We start from the raw sequence: 20,039 nt of genomic DNA on the forward strand, positions 1-20,039 counted from the left end.
TTAATGGGGCAGAATGTTGGCAAGTTCCTGGGACCTAATAGTCAATATCCCAGAGTGTTGAAGGAGGGGACTATATATATATATAGTTGATGCACTGGTAATCCATTAAAATTCCACATATTCTAGAATGATTGTTGTAGATTTGAAGCTCGCAAATGTCACCCTACCAACTAAGAAAGAAGCAAGGGGTTGGGGGGGGGGTGGGGGGGGGGGGGTGGAGAAGAAAAGGGACTACAGACCTATCAGCCTTACTTTAGGTATTAGGGAAAATGTTACAGCCTATCATAAAGGATGTGATAAATGGACACTTGGTTTAAAATGATCTGTTTGGGCATAATCAGCATGGATTTGCAAATTGAAAACAGTGACGGTCAAACTTGCTGGGAATATTTTGTTACTAATATAATTGATAGAGAGTGTCAATGGATTTGCAGAGGGCTTTTGACAAGATCCCCTCCCCCCTCTCCCCCACAGCAGGCTAGTTAGAAACAGTAAAGTAGGAGGTAATGTATTGGCATGGATTAAGTATTGGCTACAGACAGTAGGAATAAATGGGTCATTCTTGCTTTGGAAAAACTGTGATTAGTGGGGTAATAAAGTTTGATCAGCATGATTTTATTAAATATTGGAGCACGCTCCATGACCTTGATGCTTACTCCTGTTCCTATGTTCCCAAGCAAAAATAAAATAGCACCATCTAACCAAGGAACAGATTTTAAACTATTTAGAACTTTATTCAGAGAAAATCATGAACTGTTCAAACAAAATGAATGAACTGGGAATTATAAGTTGATTAGCAACAGCTTTTTTATATCTTCCATACAAAATCTTTTAAAACCCATACTAATTTTAAAAAAAAATCAAGCTAGTATTTTTTGCAAACTAAGTTGCAATCTGTATACTCTTGTACCAAAATTTGTAAACATACTTGTATGGATGAAATCACACTGATCCTGCAGTTATAGTGCCAGTGAAGCGTAAATCTGGAGTACCTTGTCTAACACTGAAATCAATAAGAGTATGGCTAGCATTCGGCATGCACCTCTATGGTGTGCAAGTTTAGTATTCAAGCAAAGCTGCTACTTATGAGGGGGCATGCAAATTGGATGGGCACTTGAGGTAACACATCCCACCGACCTATCACAATCATCTCCTACCTTTGGTCACCTATCACCATCCCAACTACCTTTCGCCTAGCCCCACCGCTTCTCACTAATTATTTTTCAACACCCTCCCCAGTAGTGATGAAGGGTTAAACCCAGAACATTGACTCTTTTGCTCCTCTGATACTGCCTGACCTCTTGTGTTATTTCCAGTGCCACACTTTATTATCTTTAGGTAACTTGCAGGACTATGGAGATACAGCAGGAAAATGAGACTGACTGCATACTCAAATTATACTAATTCAACCTGTAGTGCTCCTTTAACATACCTTAAGTTCCATGAAGAAAGTCACAAATCATATCCTGAGTATGAAAATGCAGCATTTTGCATCCAGATCTTTCCTGCCTGACTCAGCACTGCCCCTTAAAGCCTGGGTCTAAATAACCCTGGACACCTATTGAAGATGTGATTCTGCCTGATCTCCCTGCCAACCTCCAAGTTTGGAATATGTCACTCATCTCGAATTGCCCATGACCTGAGGGACTAGCTTAGTTAACTGAGAGGGCAGCTAAGAGTCAACCACATTGTCATAGGTCTGTGGTCACATGGATGATGACTCAGGCAAAGGTGACAGATTTTATTTTTATAAAGAAGATTTGGAAGCCAGATGGTATTTTGTAACAATTGATGATAGATGATTTGTCAATACCACTGTGACTAACTATAAGTTCTCAATTCATTAACTGAATACAAATTCCACTGGTTACAATGGTGGGATTTGAATCAATACCCATGGAGCTTTGCGGAGTCTCTATTTACCTAGTCCTTTTAACTAGTGACACCACTAGCCATGAGTTAGCACTGCTGCCTCATGGCACCAAGGATCTAGGTTTGATTCCAGCCTTGGGCAACTGAATTTGAACTTTCTCCTCATGTCTGCATGGGCTTCCTCTGGGTGCTCCGGTTTCCTCCCACAATCTAAATATGCGCAGTTTAGGCGAATTGGCCATGCTAGATTGTCCATAGAGTTCAGGGATATGTAAGTTAGGTGCATTAATCAGGAGTAAATATAGGATACTAGGGTAGGGGAAATGGGTCTGGGTGTGTTACTCTTCGAAGGGTCAGTGTGGACTTGTTGGGCCGAAGGACCTGCTTCCACAATGTAGGGATTCTATGAACTAGCAGTCCTTCTACACTGCATGTCGATGGGTCTTCACATGCAGGATTCACTATCTAGTATTACCGGGGACTGACTTAATTGGTGTTTTAATATTGGTCAAAATCGGCTCACTAGTTGTGGGAGAAAGTCGTTACAGACTATTAAACATAAGTTCTGAATTCTTTAGTGCATCTTTTGGGAAAAGCATAGCGTGCAATAACAAGGCAAGAGGAATCATTGCCTACTAATGATAGCTTTACCCATTTACCACTGAGAATCTATGTTCAGGATTATCAATAAATTATATTTATTATTGCAGCAACACACTCCAATACTCACTTGTAGGTAATCAGGCATGAGTGATGAAGCCAGATAAGTTTGTTAAATCGTTGTCGGCCACTGGAGCAAAGCTGCAATCCCACATGAAAACTATGTTCTGTCTCAGAGGAAGCAGGAGCACGGCGGTAATATTTGTATTTCTGATAGTCTGGAGTTTTCTGCTTCATAAAGAGAGAATAAGTCACATTTTTATTTATTTTTAAATGAACATTTCCTTGTGAAAAGGAGATAATTGTTTATTTATACCTGCTATTATTTAACTACAAGGGATTTTGACAATATGTTTCCAACGACTAGAGCATGATAAATAGAAAAATAAACAGCAATTACATTTTCTATGACATAAACTTAAAAGCAATACGCAAATTTTATTCTTCTTCATGGACTGGGAGTTTATAAAAGTTGCTCCAGTTTATTTGCTGCCCAACTACAGCAGGAACCACATGTCTTTGCCACTTCTGAAGAAGCAACAGCAGTACATCATAATTGCTCAGAAAAATTTCTAATTTTAGTCTCTACTTTTCTAGTTGCTATCACTTATAAATACAGTACTCAACCAAAAAGCGCAAGTTGATCAGCTTTAATGAATTCCATCCAATGGCTTGATTCTCTACTACTGTCATGACCATCATGAATGTAGTCTTGGCACAGGAAATTCAAGATCTGAATATCAAGGCACAATTTTGCATATGCTGCAAAAACAAACAAACACAGAGTGCTGTAGAAATTGAGCAGGTCTGGCAGCATATGTGGATACAGAAACACAGTGGATGTTTTGAGTCTAATATGACTCAGAACTCTAAAGAGGAGTCATTCTGGAACGTTAACTCTGTTTCTCTCTGCATGGATTTTGTCAGAGCTGCCGAGTTTCTCCAACATTCTCTGCGTTTGTTCTTGAATATCAAGGCTGACGTTCCTAATCTGAAAATGAGGATAAATGTAGCCTAGCTAATCCAAAAGACACAAACTACATTAACACAGAGTGGACTGATTTTATGCTCTCTCACTCTTTAATAAGTATCACTTAAGACTGTCCACTGATTATGTTAGTTGTGTCTTAACAAAACTTCCATCTAATAGGTAATTTTTTTTCTAAATTTGTTTTTCAAATCATGAGGTTATATGATCACAATGAGAATTTATGCCAAGTCCACAGATCTCTAAAAGGAATTTTCTGCAACTTGTGTTTAGAGTGATATAATTTTCAGTTCCCCAATGTCCAGTACCTACCTCCTCTTTCTTCTTCTTAGCCAGAACAGCAAATACTTTGGTCTGGTTATCTGTTTCTTGAGAGAGACGATAGTGACCAAAGAGAACAGCATCCATTCTAAGGTGAAGCAAAAAGAATGTGATGAATGAGTTCCACAGAAAGTTCCATGAGATAATGCACAGATAGGTCAGGTAAGTTTAATTAATGCGCATGGCTTGGCTGTAAAAAAAAACACCTTCTGTTTCAATTAATATGTCTACCTACTTTTCATTTGTTGTTTAAACATCTTAATGAAGCACAACTGATTTATTTTCAAATTTCCAGACATTTATACAAACTTGCTCCAACAGTACAATAAACAGCATATTGAAATATAACATGCTAGAAATTCACTAAAGGCAAAGTCAGGCTTTATACTTCTAGAGTTCACCCAAAATTCCATTCGTCAAATAAGAGGATGGCATATAAAGAGTGATCATTCTCACTTCCCTCCCTTTTCCTATAGCTCTGCAGGTTTTTCTGTCTTTAACTACTGTTTTCAATGTTATTATTGGGTCTGCTTCCATAATTGGTCAGATAGTGCTTTCCAGATGATCACTGTTCATTGTGGAAGTAAAATGCTTTCTTGTATTGCTTCTGGTTCTTCTGCTACCTGATATGAAGGAGCAGCACTCTGAAAGCTAGTGCTTCCAATTAAACCTATTGGACTATCATCTCGTGTTGTGAGATTTTTGACGTTATTCAGTCTCTGCACATTACTGACACACTGCATTCCAGGTATTCCAACATTTCAGTAACATCCTCTCCTAGGCTCTAACATTCTTTCTAAATTAAGGTGATCAGTTGATGCCAAATTCATGAAAGCATTTGCATAACTTCCTTGACCTTCTATTTATAAAACCAAGGACGCAAATCCTTAACCAAGGACGATATATCCAATATCTCAACATTTCCTCAAAATTCCAAGAATTTGCTTATGCACATATCCAGGTTTCTTTGTCCCTGCATCCACTTTCAAATTATACCATTTAGTTCACAACATATCTTAGCATTCTTCCTTCTAAAGTCTGCGACAACACATTTCTCTACATTAAAATGTATTTAACATGAGTGCTCCAATCTTCCTCAGTTGCAATCATCCTCACATTTCCAGGATTTATATCTACATTCTTGGAAATTATACCTTTCATGCCCAGTTATTAATACACATCAAGAGGAGCAGTGGTCATAATATCAACCCTTGGAGAATACCACTAATAATTCTTTTAAATATTAAGAACAATGGTTCACCACTATATTCCCCTGCCTGTCCTTTAGTCAACACCGAACCCAGACTATTACTATCACTTTAATATTGTGTGCCTCAACTTTGGTAATCAGACTATCTTTCAAACAATTTTTGAAAGTCCACGTACAAAAGAACAGAAGTAGGCTGTGCAGTCTCTTAGTAGCAGCAAAAACCCTCATGGGATTTGGATCTGCATGTCTGTCCAATGCCTTCCTGAGTGAAAGGTCCTTAGACAGCACCTTCCAAACCCACAAACACTTCTGTCTAGAAGGACATGGACAACAGATACATGGGAAAACTATCTGCGAGTTCCTCTCACCATCCTGATTGTCTTCCTGCTATTCCTTCATGTCACTGGTCAAAATCGTGGAACTCCCTCCCTCTAATGACATTGTGGGTCTACCTACAGCACATATACTGCAGCAGTTCAAGAAGGCAGCTGAACACCACGTTCTCAAGGGCAACTAGGGACATGCAATACATGCTGGCCCAGTCAAGAGTAAAAAAAAGTTTTGGTCATAGCAATCCTTTCCTGCTCGTTCCAACATATAATCAGATCGAGAAAACCATGCAGAATATTTCTTTAGATGACTAATTTTCATAGGTAATCTCTTTTTCAACCTTGTTGATGCTAATGTAGGTTAAGCACCAGACAAAATGTACAAAATGTTTGGCGACAACTGCAGTACCATGTCCATAACTAAAAATCACACAACACCAGGTTATAGTCCAACAGGTTTAATTGGAAGCACACTAACTTGGTGTTGTGTGATTTTTAACTTTGTATACCCCAGTCCAACACCGGCATCTCCAAATCATGTCCATAATGGTTGCCACACTATAGGGAAGCTATGATTACAGTGAAGGGATGCAGAGGGCATTCACTAGAATGTTGCCTGGGTTGGAGCAATTTGACTATGAAAAGAGGCTGGAGAAGTTTAGGTTGCTTTCTTTAAGAGGAGAGAAGGCAATGGAGAAATCTCATTGAGGTGTAGACTTAAACACGTGGAAGCAGGTAGAACCTGAACCAAGCTCTTCTGGTCCCTCATTGGGGTGTGTAACATTATGAGGGACATGGAGAGAGTGGATAGGAAGCAGCTGTTTCCCTTAGTTGAAGGGCCATTAAGGAGAAAGCATAGTTTTAAGGTTAAGGGCAAAAGGTTGAGAGGAGATTTGAGGAAAACATTTTTCATCCAGAGGGTGGTGAGAATCAGGAATGCACTGTCTGGGAGGACAGCAGAAATCTCAACTTTTAAAAAAGGTATGTGAATGGACACTTGAAGTCTTCTAACATTTGGGATTTGGGCAAATACTAGGTAAGTCAATTTTTCTGACATAAGCCCTTCATTAGGAATTATGCTTGAAATATCAAGTATCCTGCTCCTCAGGAACTGCCTGAGTGGCTGTGCTTTTGCAATATCACACTCTTCCACTTTGATCTCCAGCATTTGCAGACCATATTTTCTCCAAATACTAGATAATGGGTTAAAAAATCACACACCACCAGGTTATAGTCCAACAGGTTTAATTGGAAGCACACTAGCTTTTGGAGCATCGCTCATTCATTAGGTGGTTGTGGAGAACACAATTTTAAGTCACAGAATTTATAGCAAAAGTCTAGTGTGATGTAACTGAAATTATACATTGAAAAATACCTTGTTTGTTTGTTGAGTCTTGACTCAACAAACAATCAAGGTATTTTTTAATGTATAATTTCAGTTACATCACACTTTAAGCTTTTGCTATAAATTCTGTGTCTTACAATTGTGTCCTCCACAACCACCTGATGAATGAGTGGCGCTCCGAAAGCTAGTGCTTCCAATTAAACCTGTTGGACTATAATCTGGTGGTGTGAGATTTTTAACTTTGTACACCCGAGTCCAACACCGGCATCTCCAAATCATGACTACATAATGGGATTAGTGTAGATAGTTGGCAGTTTCTTGATTGGCCAAAGCGCCCCTTATGAGCTATATGACTCTTTGCTTTGTCATTTTCGTTTGTATCGTCCTCCAGACCCATCAAAGAAAAGCATCCTTTAAGCCCTTCTTGCAGCTTTCAGAACTTTCAAGGACTACCGAGAACAAATTATTGTCCCCTTTCACCTTCTGTTTAGTATATCCTCTTTTTTTCTTCTAATCATCTCATCCTTTCCCCGAATCACGTCATACCTACAATCTTTCTTTCCTTTGAATCATCTCTCCTTATAGCTCCCCACTCCAACTCCTTCCTCCACTTCAAACCTGGTTAAGTTGAAAACTGGATTAAGTCTTGTCGGAGTATAAAATCACATTACAAATACAGTGTACTTCCTACAGGTGGACTCACCATGAATAATACCAAAGGATACTAAAAACTGATATGTAGGAGGTTCACCCTGCCGGGAGAATGGCAGAGGTTGGAAGAATGCAGAGAGCCAGAAGAGTGACAGACTTAGCTTCAGTGGGTAGGAATGAGTCTGAAGAAGATTGTATGACATGATAGGTCTGATTTATTGGGATATGCAGGAAACTGACAGACTTATGGGAACAGAGCGATGTCTGGTCACAACTTGCTGAGGCATGCTGAATTCAATAGGTAGGTGAGATGACACTTGCCTCCGTAAACAGCTGCCTTATACCTTAGTTTATTTGGTGGATTACCAGGGATCTGGGAGAACCAACCATCTGGTATTACCATAAGAAATAGGAATTGGAGTAAACTGTTCAGCCCCTTGAGCTCACTCCACCACAACAGGATCATGGCTGATCCAACATTTCTCACTTCCACTTTCTTGTCCTTTCCCCACAACCTTTAATTCTCCTACTGATCAAGAATCTATCTATCTCAGCCTTCAATGTACACAAGGACTCTGCTCCCACAGCTCTCTGTGGCAAGGAGCTCCAACTACTTCACCCCTCAGATCCCAAATTCTCCATGAGGGAAAACATCTTCTCAGCATGTACTCTGTCAAGCGCCTTAAGAATCCTGTATGATTCAACAAAATAACCTCTCATTCTTCTAAACTCCAATGAATAATTCCCAGCCAGTTTAATCTTTGCTCACAAGACAACCCCTCCATACTGGGTATCGTACTAGTGAACTTTCTCTGAATTGCTTTGAATTAAGCAATTTGAAAATAAATAAGGGGTCCAAAATAACACTCAATACACCAGATGTAGTCTCAATAGCACCTTGTACATTTGGAATAAGACTTCCCTACTTTTATATTCCAATCCCCTTCAAGTAAGGACCAACATTCTATTAGCTTTCCTGATTACCTGATGACCTGTGTACCAGCTTTCTATGTTTTATGCACAAGTAACCCCAAGTTCCTTTGTGTTGCAGATTTCTATAATTTGCTCCATTTAAATAATATTTCTTTCATTCTCCCTTCCAAAATGAACAATTTCACAGTTTTCTACATTATACTCCATTTGGCAACTATTTACCCACTTAATGAACCTATAAATATCTCTCTGTAAATTGTTTGCTTCTTTCTTGCAACGCGCTTTTTCATTTTTTTGTGTCATTTGCAAATCTGACTCCAGTACATTCGCTTCCTTCCAAGTCATTAATATATATAGTAAACAGTTGAGCTCCCATCACTAATCCCTGTGGAACCCCACTGGTCAAGGTTACCAAGTTGAAAAAGAATCCCTTATACCCACTTGCAGTTTCCTGCCTATTAGCCAATTCTCTATCCATTTTAATACACTATCTCCAACACCATGGGGTCTTATTTTATAACTTCACGTTTGTGAGGAACCTTGTCAAATGCTTTCTGGAATTCCAAGTGCAATACACGTACAGTTTCCCCTCTATCCATTCTGGTTGGGACTTCCTCGAATAACTCTTAATAAATTAGTCAGACGCGATTTCCCTTTCACTAAGTCATGCTGATTCTGCTTGATTAGATTATGATTTCCCAAGTGTTCTGCTGTCACATCCTTAATAATTAATCCTAACACTTTTCCAACAATAGTTAGGCTAATCCACTTATCACTCTTTGTCTGTCTCCCTTTTTGAATAGGGGTGTCACCTAGTTATTTTTTTTCAAATCCTCTGCATTTCTCCAGAATTCAGGGATACGTGAAAAATTACAACCAATGCATTCACTACCTTTGTAGCTACTTTGTTTAGGATCCAAGTCATCTGGTGTAGGAGGTGTATCTGCATTTCACCCCATTAGTTTGTCTAATATTACATCTCCAGTGATGGTGATGGCACTTAATTTCTCCTCTGTATTTTTTAGTATTAATGGAATGTTCTAACCATCTTCCATGTTCTAACCATACCGGGAAACTTATGCAGACTGTTTAGCTCCTCAGCCATTTCCTTGTTCCCCATAAGCATCTCCCTAGATTCATTTCCTCAGGGGCCGATGTTCACTTTTACCTCTCTCTTCCTATTTACGACTTTAAAAGAGTTTTATTTTCATTTTATATATTCCTTGCTAGATTGCCCTGGTAGTTTATTTTCGCTGTCTTCATTATAGCTTTTTAGGCTTCCATTATTGGATTCAGAATTTATCCAGTTATCAGGGCTTATTACCAACTTTTGTATCCTTATTTGCTTTTTCTTTCAACGTAATACTCTTCTTCACTTCCTTGGCTCGCCATGATTGGTTTATCCCTCTTATAATCTTTCCTCCTTACTGGGATGTAATCTTCTGAGGGTCATAAGTTACCCCCTTAAATGCCTGCCACTGCTCACTCATTGCCATTCCTATTAATCTATCTGCCCAGTTGACTTTAACTAATTCCATCCTCATTTTGTTCTAACATCCTTTATTTAACTTAAACACAGTTATTTATTCAAGTTCCTCACTCTCAAACTGAATATTAAATTCTATCTTGTTAGGATCACTACTTCCTGGGGAACTTTTACTTTAAAGGTCATTTATTAAGCCTGCCTCATTACTGATTATTAGATCCAGGATAGCTGCTCCCTGGTTGGCTTCACAACATATAGCTCTAGGAAACGATCTCTAATGCACTCTATGAATTCGGTGTTATGACTACCGTTTCTAATTTTATCAGCCAATTGTCAAGAACACTGAAGTCATCCATAATTATTGCTGTTTTATTTTCACGTGGTCCTACTATTTGTTAATCTATAGTCTTTCCTACAGAGTGGCTACTGTTTGAGGTTCTGTACACTATTTTAACCAATGTCTTCTTTCCCTTGGGCTGTGTTTTATTTTTAAACCTCTACCCAAATGGACTTTGCATCTCATTTGAATCTGAATCATCTCTCATGAGTCCACATTTCATCTCTTAACAGTGCCACCCCACCACCATTTCCATCTCTCCTGTCTTTCTGAAAAGTCATCTATTTCTGAATGTTAAGTTCCCAGTTTTGATCTTTTAACAACGTTTCTGTAATGGCTAAGATATCATAGCCATTTACCTTGATTTGCACCATCAGTTGGTCTACCTTATCATGAATGCTTCATACATTAAGCTACAAAGGCTTTAAGTTTGTTTTATTATCAAATTTCACTGCACATTTACAGCTGCTTGGAAAAGATAACATTCACACATTTGATCCTTCCTTGCATTTTCTGATAATGTGATGGACCAGGCCATACCCCCTCAAAATATTTCAAGAAGGTAGCCTAGACTCTTATTTTTCTTATTTTAAAGGCAGATGCAAGTGAATATTCCAGGCGTGATGCAGCTGGTCAAACCACTCGGCTTTAAGCAGAACAGAATTTATTTAAACACTACAGCTGAAACATGAACAAATGAAAAGAGAATTTAGAATAACTTAACGGAACCGACTCGATAATGCAAATTAAGGAGCTGTTCCAATTCCCGTGACATCCATAAACACACTCCTTGGCAAAAGCTAAATTCAAATAGCAGGCAGGAAAGATTTCAGAGCAAGAAGCCAGTCAAGAACCATTTACTGAAGCGTGGCATCGTTTTTGCACTGCAGCAACTTCTGACTGCCTGCTGAAAGTAAACCAAACTAGAAAAACTTGAACTGAGAGAACTGACCACTGCCCTGCCATTGTTAAAGGCGACAATTTGGCACCTCTGCCTTTACGACCTCTCTTGAAAAAAAAACCAAGGTCAAAATAACCTTGTTACTGTGACAATGCTGTCACTTTAAAATCAGCCCCAAACTGCACCATCTCCTTCAGCTTTGTTTTTCGAATTTTCCATGTAACTGACTCCCACCTCTTCCCATAAAACTATTTCGTTTGAAGTCTTATCTATAAGCCTAGTTCAAGTAGAACCACTTCCAATGGAACAGCTTCTCCTTCCCCAGTACTTGCGCCATTCGAACTTGAACCTATTTCTCCCAGACCAATCTTTGAGCCACATGTTTACTTCTTTAATCTTGTTGACGTTGCGCCAATTAACTTGAGGGTCAGTTACTAATCTGGGGAACATTTTTAGTTTTGTTTTTCAATTTATTCCTTCAGCAAAACCCTTTTTTTGTCATTTTACCTATATTGTTGGGACCTACATGGACCATGACACTGGATCTTTCCTATTCTGCTCCAAGTTTGTCTCCAGCTCAGATGAGATATCTTGAATCCGGGCACCAGGCAGGCAACACAGCCCTCAGAACCACTATCCTGGCCACAGAGGGCAGTCTATTCTCTGGCTATATGGTCCCTGATTAGAACTACATTTCTGTTTTTTCCCCACTCTTGAATGCTCCCTTTATCATGGTGGTAAGGTCAGTTTGCTTATCTTCCCTGTAGTGTCTGCTCTCATGCAGACAGGAAACAATAAGTTCAAACTTGTTAGACACGGCAAAGGGCTGAGGCTCCAGCAGCATTACTTCCTGGATTCCTTTTCCTGCCTCACTTTCGTTACATACCTCTGATCTTGACCATTGACTGAATTTGAGACAGTTAATCTAATAGGTATATCTGCCTCCTGAAAAGCAGTTTTCAGATAACACTTCCTCCTTGACTAATCTGTTGAAATTTCAAGAAGATGTAATTGGTATAGTTGACAAGTGACAGCAGGTCGATGTAGTATATTTGGACTTTCAGAAAGCATTTGACATAGTCCCACATAAGAGGTTATTGTGCAAGATTAAATGCATGGGATTGGGCGTAGTTATAGAGATGAATAGAAAACGGGTAAGCAGAGAGAAAACAAAGAGTAGGAACTAATGGATCCTTTTCAAATTGGCATGCAGTAACTACAGGGATCAGTGAGAGGACTCTAGCTATTTACAACATATGTTAATTATTTGGATGAAGGAACTAAATGTAATATCTCAAAGTTTGCAGATGATACCAAGTTGGGTGGGAGAGTGAACTGTGATGAGGATGCAGAGATGCTGTAGCATGATCTGGACAGGCTGATTGAGTGGGCAAATCAATGGCAGATGCAGTATAATTTGGATAAGTGCGAGGTTATTCACTTTGGAAGCAAATACAAGAAAACAGATCACTACCCGAATGGCAGTGGGACCTTGAAAACCAGTCGCTGAAGGTAGGAATGCCGGTGTAGCAGGTGGTAAAGAAGACAAATAGTATGTTGGCCTTCATAGTGAGAGGTTTCGAGTACAGGAGCAGGGATGCAGTTATATAGGGCCTTGGTGAGTCCACACCTAGAATATTGTGTGCAGTTTTGGCTTCCCTTTCCAAGGAAAGATGCTCTTGCTCTTGAGGGAGTGCAGTGAAGGTTCCCAATGGTGGGTGCATCCAGAAGCAGGGGTCACAGTCTGAGGATTCGGGGGTAGACCAATTAGGATGGAGATGAGAAGACATTCCTTCACTCAAAGAGTGGTGGGCCTGTGGAATTCGTTGCCATAGGAAGTAATTGATGCCAAAGCATAGAATGTAATCAAGGGCCAGCTCGATATAGCACCTGGGACGAATGGATGAGGCTGTTGAGTTTGATGCTCAGCCATGGTAGTGATGAATGGAGGATCAGTTTCGAAGAGCTGAATGGCCGCCTCCTGTTCCTATCTTCTATGTTTCCTCCCTTGCGTGTCACACTGCATGAAACTCATAATTCCACCTCATTAACTCTGAGCCAGAGTTCCTCAAGCAACCAGATGAAATTTAGAATAGCATAATGGTCAGCACACACATGGTGGGTGAAGGGCCAGTTTGTATGCTGTACTGGTCTATGTTTAACCAACATTTGATATCGATGTGGTCATTATGAACGACAATGAGGTTCACCAGTTCTCATATCATGCAGGTATAACACATCCCCTGGCCCTGCATCTCTATTGTTTATGAGAGTTTGGAATCCCAGCAGAGGGGCCATTTGGCCCAGCATGTCTGCACTGACCTTCTGAAAAGTTTCCCACCAGGAACCACCCCCCAACTCCATCCCCGTAACCCTGCACTTACCACAGCTAACCCACCTACCATGCATACAATAAGGCTATTTTCTTTGTTTTACAAGGCCAATCCATCCAATCTGCACATCTTACGAGTATGGAAGGAAACCAGAAGACCTGCTGGAAACCCATGCAGATCTCAGGAGAATGTGCAAACTCTACACAGAAACCAGAGGCTGGAATAGAACTTGGGTCCCTGGCGCTGTGAGGCAGCAGTGCTAACCATTATGCCACTCAATTTACTTGGTTCTTAATGTGTTTTTTTTTATTTTGTATTGGTCTTTTGGTTTTTAATTTGTAAAATATAAAATATTTTTTCTATTCATGTTTGATCTGAAAGTAGCTTATAATAGATTGTCAAATTAGCAGCTATTGGTTTTCCTGTTATGTCAGTTTTTCTGCCGAGCTTGATAGAACAGTACAGGACAAGAACAGGCCCTTTAGCCCATTATTAACTACGTTGCTATTTTGAGTAATCCTGTTTGTCTGCACATGGTCTTTATCCCTCGATTCTCTCCTGGTCTTCAAGTTAGAATTACAGAATCCATACAGTGTGGAAGCAGGCCATTCAACCCATTGAGTCCACATCGACCTCTCGAAGACCGTAACCTTGCATTCTCCATGACTAATCCATCTAGCTTGAACATTGTTTGGCACCATGCATCTTTGGGCTGTGGTAGGAAACCCACGCAGAAACAGGGAGAACGTTTAAACTCCATACAGTCGCCCAAGGCTGGATTTGAGCCCAGGTCCCTGGTGCTGTGAGGCAGCAGTGATAACCACTGACCCACCACCATTTTTATCTTGTTAAAAGACAATGAATGAAAAAGTAAAAGTCACTTCTGATATGCACCAAATTCCCATGCTGCTCCAAAATTCCAGAGATACGAACTCACTTATGCCATGCCTCACTCAGGATTCACTCCTTACTGAACATGTGAACTTTACATGCAGGCAGCCTAAATACAATATAATTGAAAGGGGGCAGCAAGTTGGGGGTAAGGATGCAGACTCGTAACACTTTAATTCCCCAATCTGACCAAATCCCTTTCACATTTTGAAGTTAAACATCCTCCGACATATACATGGAATAAACAATTCAATCTGAACAATTTGGTCTTACAATGCAGAGACGATGCAGATGCATATGCATATATTAGCAGAATTTTAGAATGACATGGCATGGTAGATTGCTGAACTTCTCAATACTATTCAATTATTACCTTGGAGACCTGACAGATAAACGAGGGATGATGGATTGAGGATCCTCTGGCGTGGTCAGCATTATTACTTGACTGTCTGGGAAGAATCGCAGATATCTAATGGCATGAAGAATAGCAAACAAGGAGTAACACTTGTAAATTCTATACTCACAACTGACATGCACACATTTTGTACCAAAGGTAAATCCATTCTTTAATGAAAACCCATACAACAACTTTGGCTGTATCTTTGAATTTTTAAGTGGAGTTTTAAATGGATTTTGGTCTAAAAACAATAATTAGGCATGAAGAATATGAAATTTAACAAGACAGATTTAACAGGAACAACATAAACAAAATTCAAAATATTTCCTGTTCTAGCCAACTCAGTTCAGATGTAGGCTTAATCCAAAATCCTTGAAGGGTTCAGGACATAACCTTAACCAGATCAAGCTATGCAGCTGCTGAACCATGGAGAGATATCACCTTCTGTTCTGAGAAACAAAAAATCTGGCAAACATCCAGTTTAAAAAAAACAACTTGGAGAAAATTTGCTGGCCTGGATATTCAAGGAATGGAATCACAATCATTGTCAATCCGCTCCTCCTATTTTAGCATCAGGACTAAGGTTGGCATTTTAATGTCGGCAATTCAGGTCCAGGTACCAGAATGTACCAGCTCCCTCCTGGTTCAGGATAGCAAGGGGAAACCAAATACCCACCATAACTTTTTCATGGCAGTAGATGTCGTACTCTGTTGCTTAAGTACCTAACAACACAGGTAGACATTTGATTGCTCCCATGAAAGGGTAAGCATGCAGGTGAGTGGCAATTAGGGTGGAAGTTGGTTCAGGGGTTAGGATCCCAAAGTGCAAGGTGCCAGGTTGTCAGATGTGTAGGGTGCCAAGAAAGTGATGGAGCGCCTTAGGGTAGGTCAGATTAATCAGGGTTTGGTGGTGCTGGTGTGGGGGGATGAGTGGGAGGTGCTGTTGGGTCAGGAAGGTCAGCAGACTGCTGTTTCCTGTAGGAAAGGGGTATTGGGTTCACTGAGAGATTGGTAGTAGGGTCTAACAGCAAGGGGAGATTTGATCAATCCAGGAGGGAGATGACTATGTCACATCTAATGCGAGTCTGTTGATTGGTCTTGGATGTCAAGGCTCACTACATCAATGGTGTCATCTGTTGCACTGACTGTGAAATTGATGTGACTGTGAAACTTTGCTAACTTCCTAACTTGAAACATAAAGTCACAACATCAGAGTGGGCATTCCTTTTTAAACACTGATGTTCTCACCTAGCAATTAACAACACATGGAATACATGAAGATTTAATTTTCCTTTTTAAAGTATGACACTTATTCCATCTATATCTTAACTGCTCAATTTTACAAATTGGATTTTATAGACTAAGCTACTGCTGAGATTGACTTCAATAAAACCAGCCTAAGATGGAACATGCACCTGATAATAAAACACCTGCACAAGTAAGGATTTGGTTATCAAATGTATGTCATTCTCCTCTCATGATTGTGTTCTTTTAGATGACAGAAAAGCTAACATACCTGTAGTATTCTACCTGATGCCAAGCTCTGTAAAAACCATCAAGAGACTCCTCTCCTTGACGTATATAGGTTGTCTTGTTGATATAAACACCTACAAAAATGTCAACATTGTTAGCACGTATCAAGTATCAGTACATTGCAAATCTCAAAACTTTTGAATTAATTATACTCATTTTTCTTTCAAAATACCCTTTTTATATGGTTTAGGAGTTTACCTATAAATTAGCTACATGAATGTTGTCTGCTTTGAGAAACTGAATTTTTGCTTCCAGAAAGGATTTTGTTTTAAACAAGTAATGAGCATCATGACTAAAATGTTCACAATCTCTAGTTATTTAGATCTTAAAACGTTCACAATTAGTGAAGGTTCGATATGGCAAGGTTTCATAAAATCTTTCCACTAGTCAAATTGCAGCAATTGCTAAACAGTCACCCCAATACGGAGTACAAAATTTATAAACAGTTCTTGTCAAGTATCCAAAAAAAATAGCACTGGCTTTCACTTCTACAGAAAACATTGAAAAATAGCACTGAACATGAAGTAAAATGTTACATTTATACTGTAAAAAAAGTTACGCAAAAACTAAACATAAGGAAAAAGGTACATATCTACTATGAGGGTTCTAGCTGTTTGTCAGTAAATATAAAGCAGATGTAAAACATTGAACAGAAGTTTCCCTTGGAATACAAAATATAGAAGCAGGAGTGGGCTATGTCATCCCTCGAGCCTGTTCCATCATTCAAAGATGATCAAATCTAACTTCACTCCCAGCTTCCAATGGATCCACTATTCCCCATTTTACCAAGATGTAATATTGAGTGATGACAAAAAGGCGCAGCTCTTGAGTTTCCAGCTACATCTCAAACCAAATACCAGCAAAGCCCACTCTGACAATTCTTTCCCCTTCTAACCACAGTGGGACAAATCTTCTAGAATCATCGGATTGCTGCACGATTATTGTCTTTGATTACAGGTGGTCTTCTCTTCACATTCTGCCTAGTAATCCACAGAACAGTAAACTCTTATCTTTGCTAACACTAGGTGCTTCTTCTCTCTCTCTGAAATTTTGAGACACAGGTGGGAGAATTTTCCTCTCCCTGGACTCAGGAGAGAACTGGCAAGATGAAATAATTAGGTATTTGGGCTCAGTTAGAATGTCTATGAGTAACTCACTCAACTTGGAACATGAAGGCCCTTAGTGATCAATTACAAGCAACTTAAGGTCTCCAACATGCAACCTTCTCAAATACCTCCCAAACAAGTGGATGGCATTACCATCTATGAATCCTCAAATGGATCAAACACTCAAATACTGTGATAGCCTATCAGAGACTGGGACATTTGCAACTAGTGACTGATCTTTTCACTCACCAAAGCCTTTGCACCATCAATAAAGACGTCAGGACGGCTGAATGGAAAACTCTCAAAACGAATAGATGAATGTGGCTCTCCAACAACACAAGAGGTTGGACAACATGCAGGACAAGGCAGGCTACTTGATTGAAACCCCAGCTAATTGCTTCAAAATTTAACCCTCCATTACCAATTTAATGTAGCTATAGGTGTGTGCCATCTATAAGATGGACCAAGACTTATTTAACAAAGGCTCTAAATCTATGACCACTCCAGCATCATTAAGAGGACAAGGGTTGCAAGACACACATGGATACTATCAGCACTTCCAAATTATACAAAATCCTGAGTTGGAAATATATTAATTGTTGCTATGTCAAAATCTTGGCACTTCTTGTCTATAACACCTAGGCATACCTTTACCACATGGTAGGAAATAGTTCAAGAAGGTGGCTCACCACCAGCACACACACACATTCTATGAATCAACAAGTTTTTAAAAACCAAATGCAAACAAGTCTGTCTTCCAATCAGCACCTTTATATGGGAACTGGAATATACTATTAGTAGACTCAGGCTTTCCCATACACAAGTAGTCATTTGCGCTTCACCTAATCCGATCTTTTCTCCTGTGGACCATATTCATACTATCGTGAATGAGGGTATCTCAACTTCTGCTATGGTTCAGCTGTTTAAGTTTTCAAGCAGCCAAAGTGGTGGCTTGCAAGATCGCACATTCAAGCTGTGCTGAACTAGTCAGTTCTAGCGGGGAGATGGTACACAAACTGAAGTTTCCTTTTGGGATGAATCTATCAAAATTGTAGCCCCCAAATTTTATTTAACGAGGGCTAGAATTGTATGTAGGGACTCTACATTATGTGGCTTGCTTTGTATGGCCCTCTACGATGATTGATTTGACCACAACATATCAACACATTTGAGAGAAGTGAACTGGAGGTAAGAAAGAAAAACATGTGAATAAAACTACAAGCCTGAGGGGCCTGTTGTATCCATACTCCTGGACCAGGAAGCCAAATTGAAGTCCCACCTACTTCAGAGGTGTGTGACATTTCTGAATGGATTGATTAGAAGAATAGGTTAAATAAAAATTTAAAATTAAAAGCCTGATTCACAAAGATTCTCCTTCAAACAAAGGCCATTTACATTTTTAGTAAATTAACTACAGACCTGATTCTACATTACTGACGTGGTATTTCATTTGTCGATACATTCAGCTATAATTTTATGAAACACTGGACATGCTTATATTAGGTTATGTAACACTATGTTTGAAACACTGAAAAGAGATGTCAAGTATATAGCTTCTCATTGTTGTACATATCATAATTTGACACTGCCATTTCTGAAATAACAAGTTGGAAACTCCTAAGAGGATTGTACTTTTCATTCTGTAATCTCTTAGGAACACACTTCCTTCCCCAAACACCTTTCCCCAATTTTGTGTCCTTCTACTACATACTAAGAGAAAACTTACAGCAATTTTTTTTTGTCAAATGTCATTAACTAGATGGTATTGGATTTTCTCCCCATTTACTTTGTCTGGCTTTCCGGAAGGCAAAGTGGGACTGTCACTATGGGAAGAATAAGCCAGGCTGTATGATATAACAAATTTCCCAATAATAGCAAGTAAAATCACTTGGTACATCAACATTGTGATACTTGTGAGTTTACTCAGAGAAGCCTTCACTGGTAGGCCTTACTGTGTAAAGTGGTAAGAACCTGCAGTTTTAAAAAAAAAATTTGGACCCAGAACTAATGCTATTTTATTTAGAGCTTCTATTATTAATGTAATGAGTGGTGTGCCACAGGAGTGCTGGGGCCTCAACTTCTTAGAATTTAAATAAATAACTTGCATATCAGGACTAAAGATATGTTGCTATATTTGCTAATGACAGCAGGATTGTTGTAAAGCAAGTTATGAAGAGGATATAAGGAAGCTACAGAATGACATGGATAGTTAAATCAATGGATGTATCAGGTTGAAATGCCCATTTCGGCAAGAAGAATAAAAAAGAAACATTATTGAAATGGTGAGGGATTGAATAGTTTTGAGATGCAGAGGTATCTCTGTGGTCTAATGTATGAATAGCTGAAGGTTAGCATACGGTACTGCAAATAACTAGAAAAGCTAATGGAATGTTACTGTCTATTGTAAGGGCAATTAAAATACAGAAGTAGAGGGGTTTATGCTTCAGTTTTACAGAGTATCGGTGAGACCAAGTTCGTGAGACAGCATCGGTTTCTGATGAGGGTTTTTAAGTAAATGTATGGTGTGTTTGCTTTCATTAGCAGGGAGATGAGTTTAGGAGCGGCGGGGTTATGCTGTAGCTGTACAGAGCCCTGGTTAGACCACACTCAGAATATTGTATTCAGTTCTGGTCGCCTTGTTGTAGGAAAGCTGTGTTAAAGAGGGTGCAGAGGAGACTTACCAGGATGCTGTCTGGACTGAAGGGCATGTTTTATGAAGAAAAGTTGAGGAAGCTAGGATTTTTCT

The 20,039-nt window shown here is 39.4% G+C and overlaps 1 protein-coding gene across 6 annotated transcripts in view; it reads right to left on the reverse strand.

The window, feature by feature from the left end:
• The window catches only part of fbxo9 (F-box protein 9), a 94,962-nt gene that overhangs the window by 17,887 nt on the left and 57,036 nt on the right, over positions 1–20,039 (reverse strand). For 5 of the 6 annotated variants that reach the window (XM_060852970.1, XM_060852969.1, XM_060852965.1 and 2 more), the window contains 4 exons: positions 16,171–16,261; positions 14,631–14,726; positions 3,833–3,929; positions 2,603–2,763 (listed from right to left, as the gene is read on the reverse strand). In XM_060852970.1, coding sequence (XP_060708953.1) covers positions 2,603–2,763; positions 3,833–3,929; positions 14,631–14,726; positions 16,171–16,261 — 445 coding nt within the window. The remainder of the gene's footprint in view (positions 1–2,602; positions 2,764–3,832; positions 3,930–14,630; positions 14,727–16,170; positions 16,262–20,039) is intronic. The other variant, XM_060852956.1, reaches the window with a different exon arrangement.

The sequence above is a fragment of the Hemiscyllium ocellatum genome, chromosome 3, assembly GCF_020745735.1.
Source record: "Hemiscyllium ocellatum isolate sHemOce1 chromosome 3, sHemOce1.pat.X.cur, whole genome shotgun sequence".
Lineage (NCBI taxonomy): Eukaryota > Metazoa > Chordata > Chondrichthyes > Orectolobiformes > Hemiscylliidae > Hemiscyllium > Hemiscyllium ocellatum.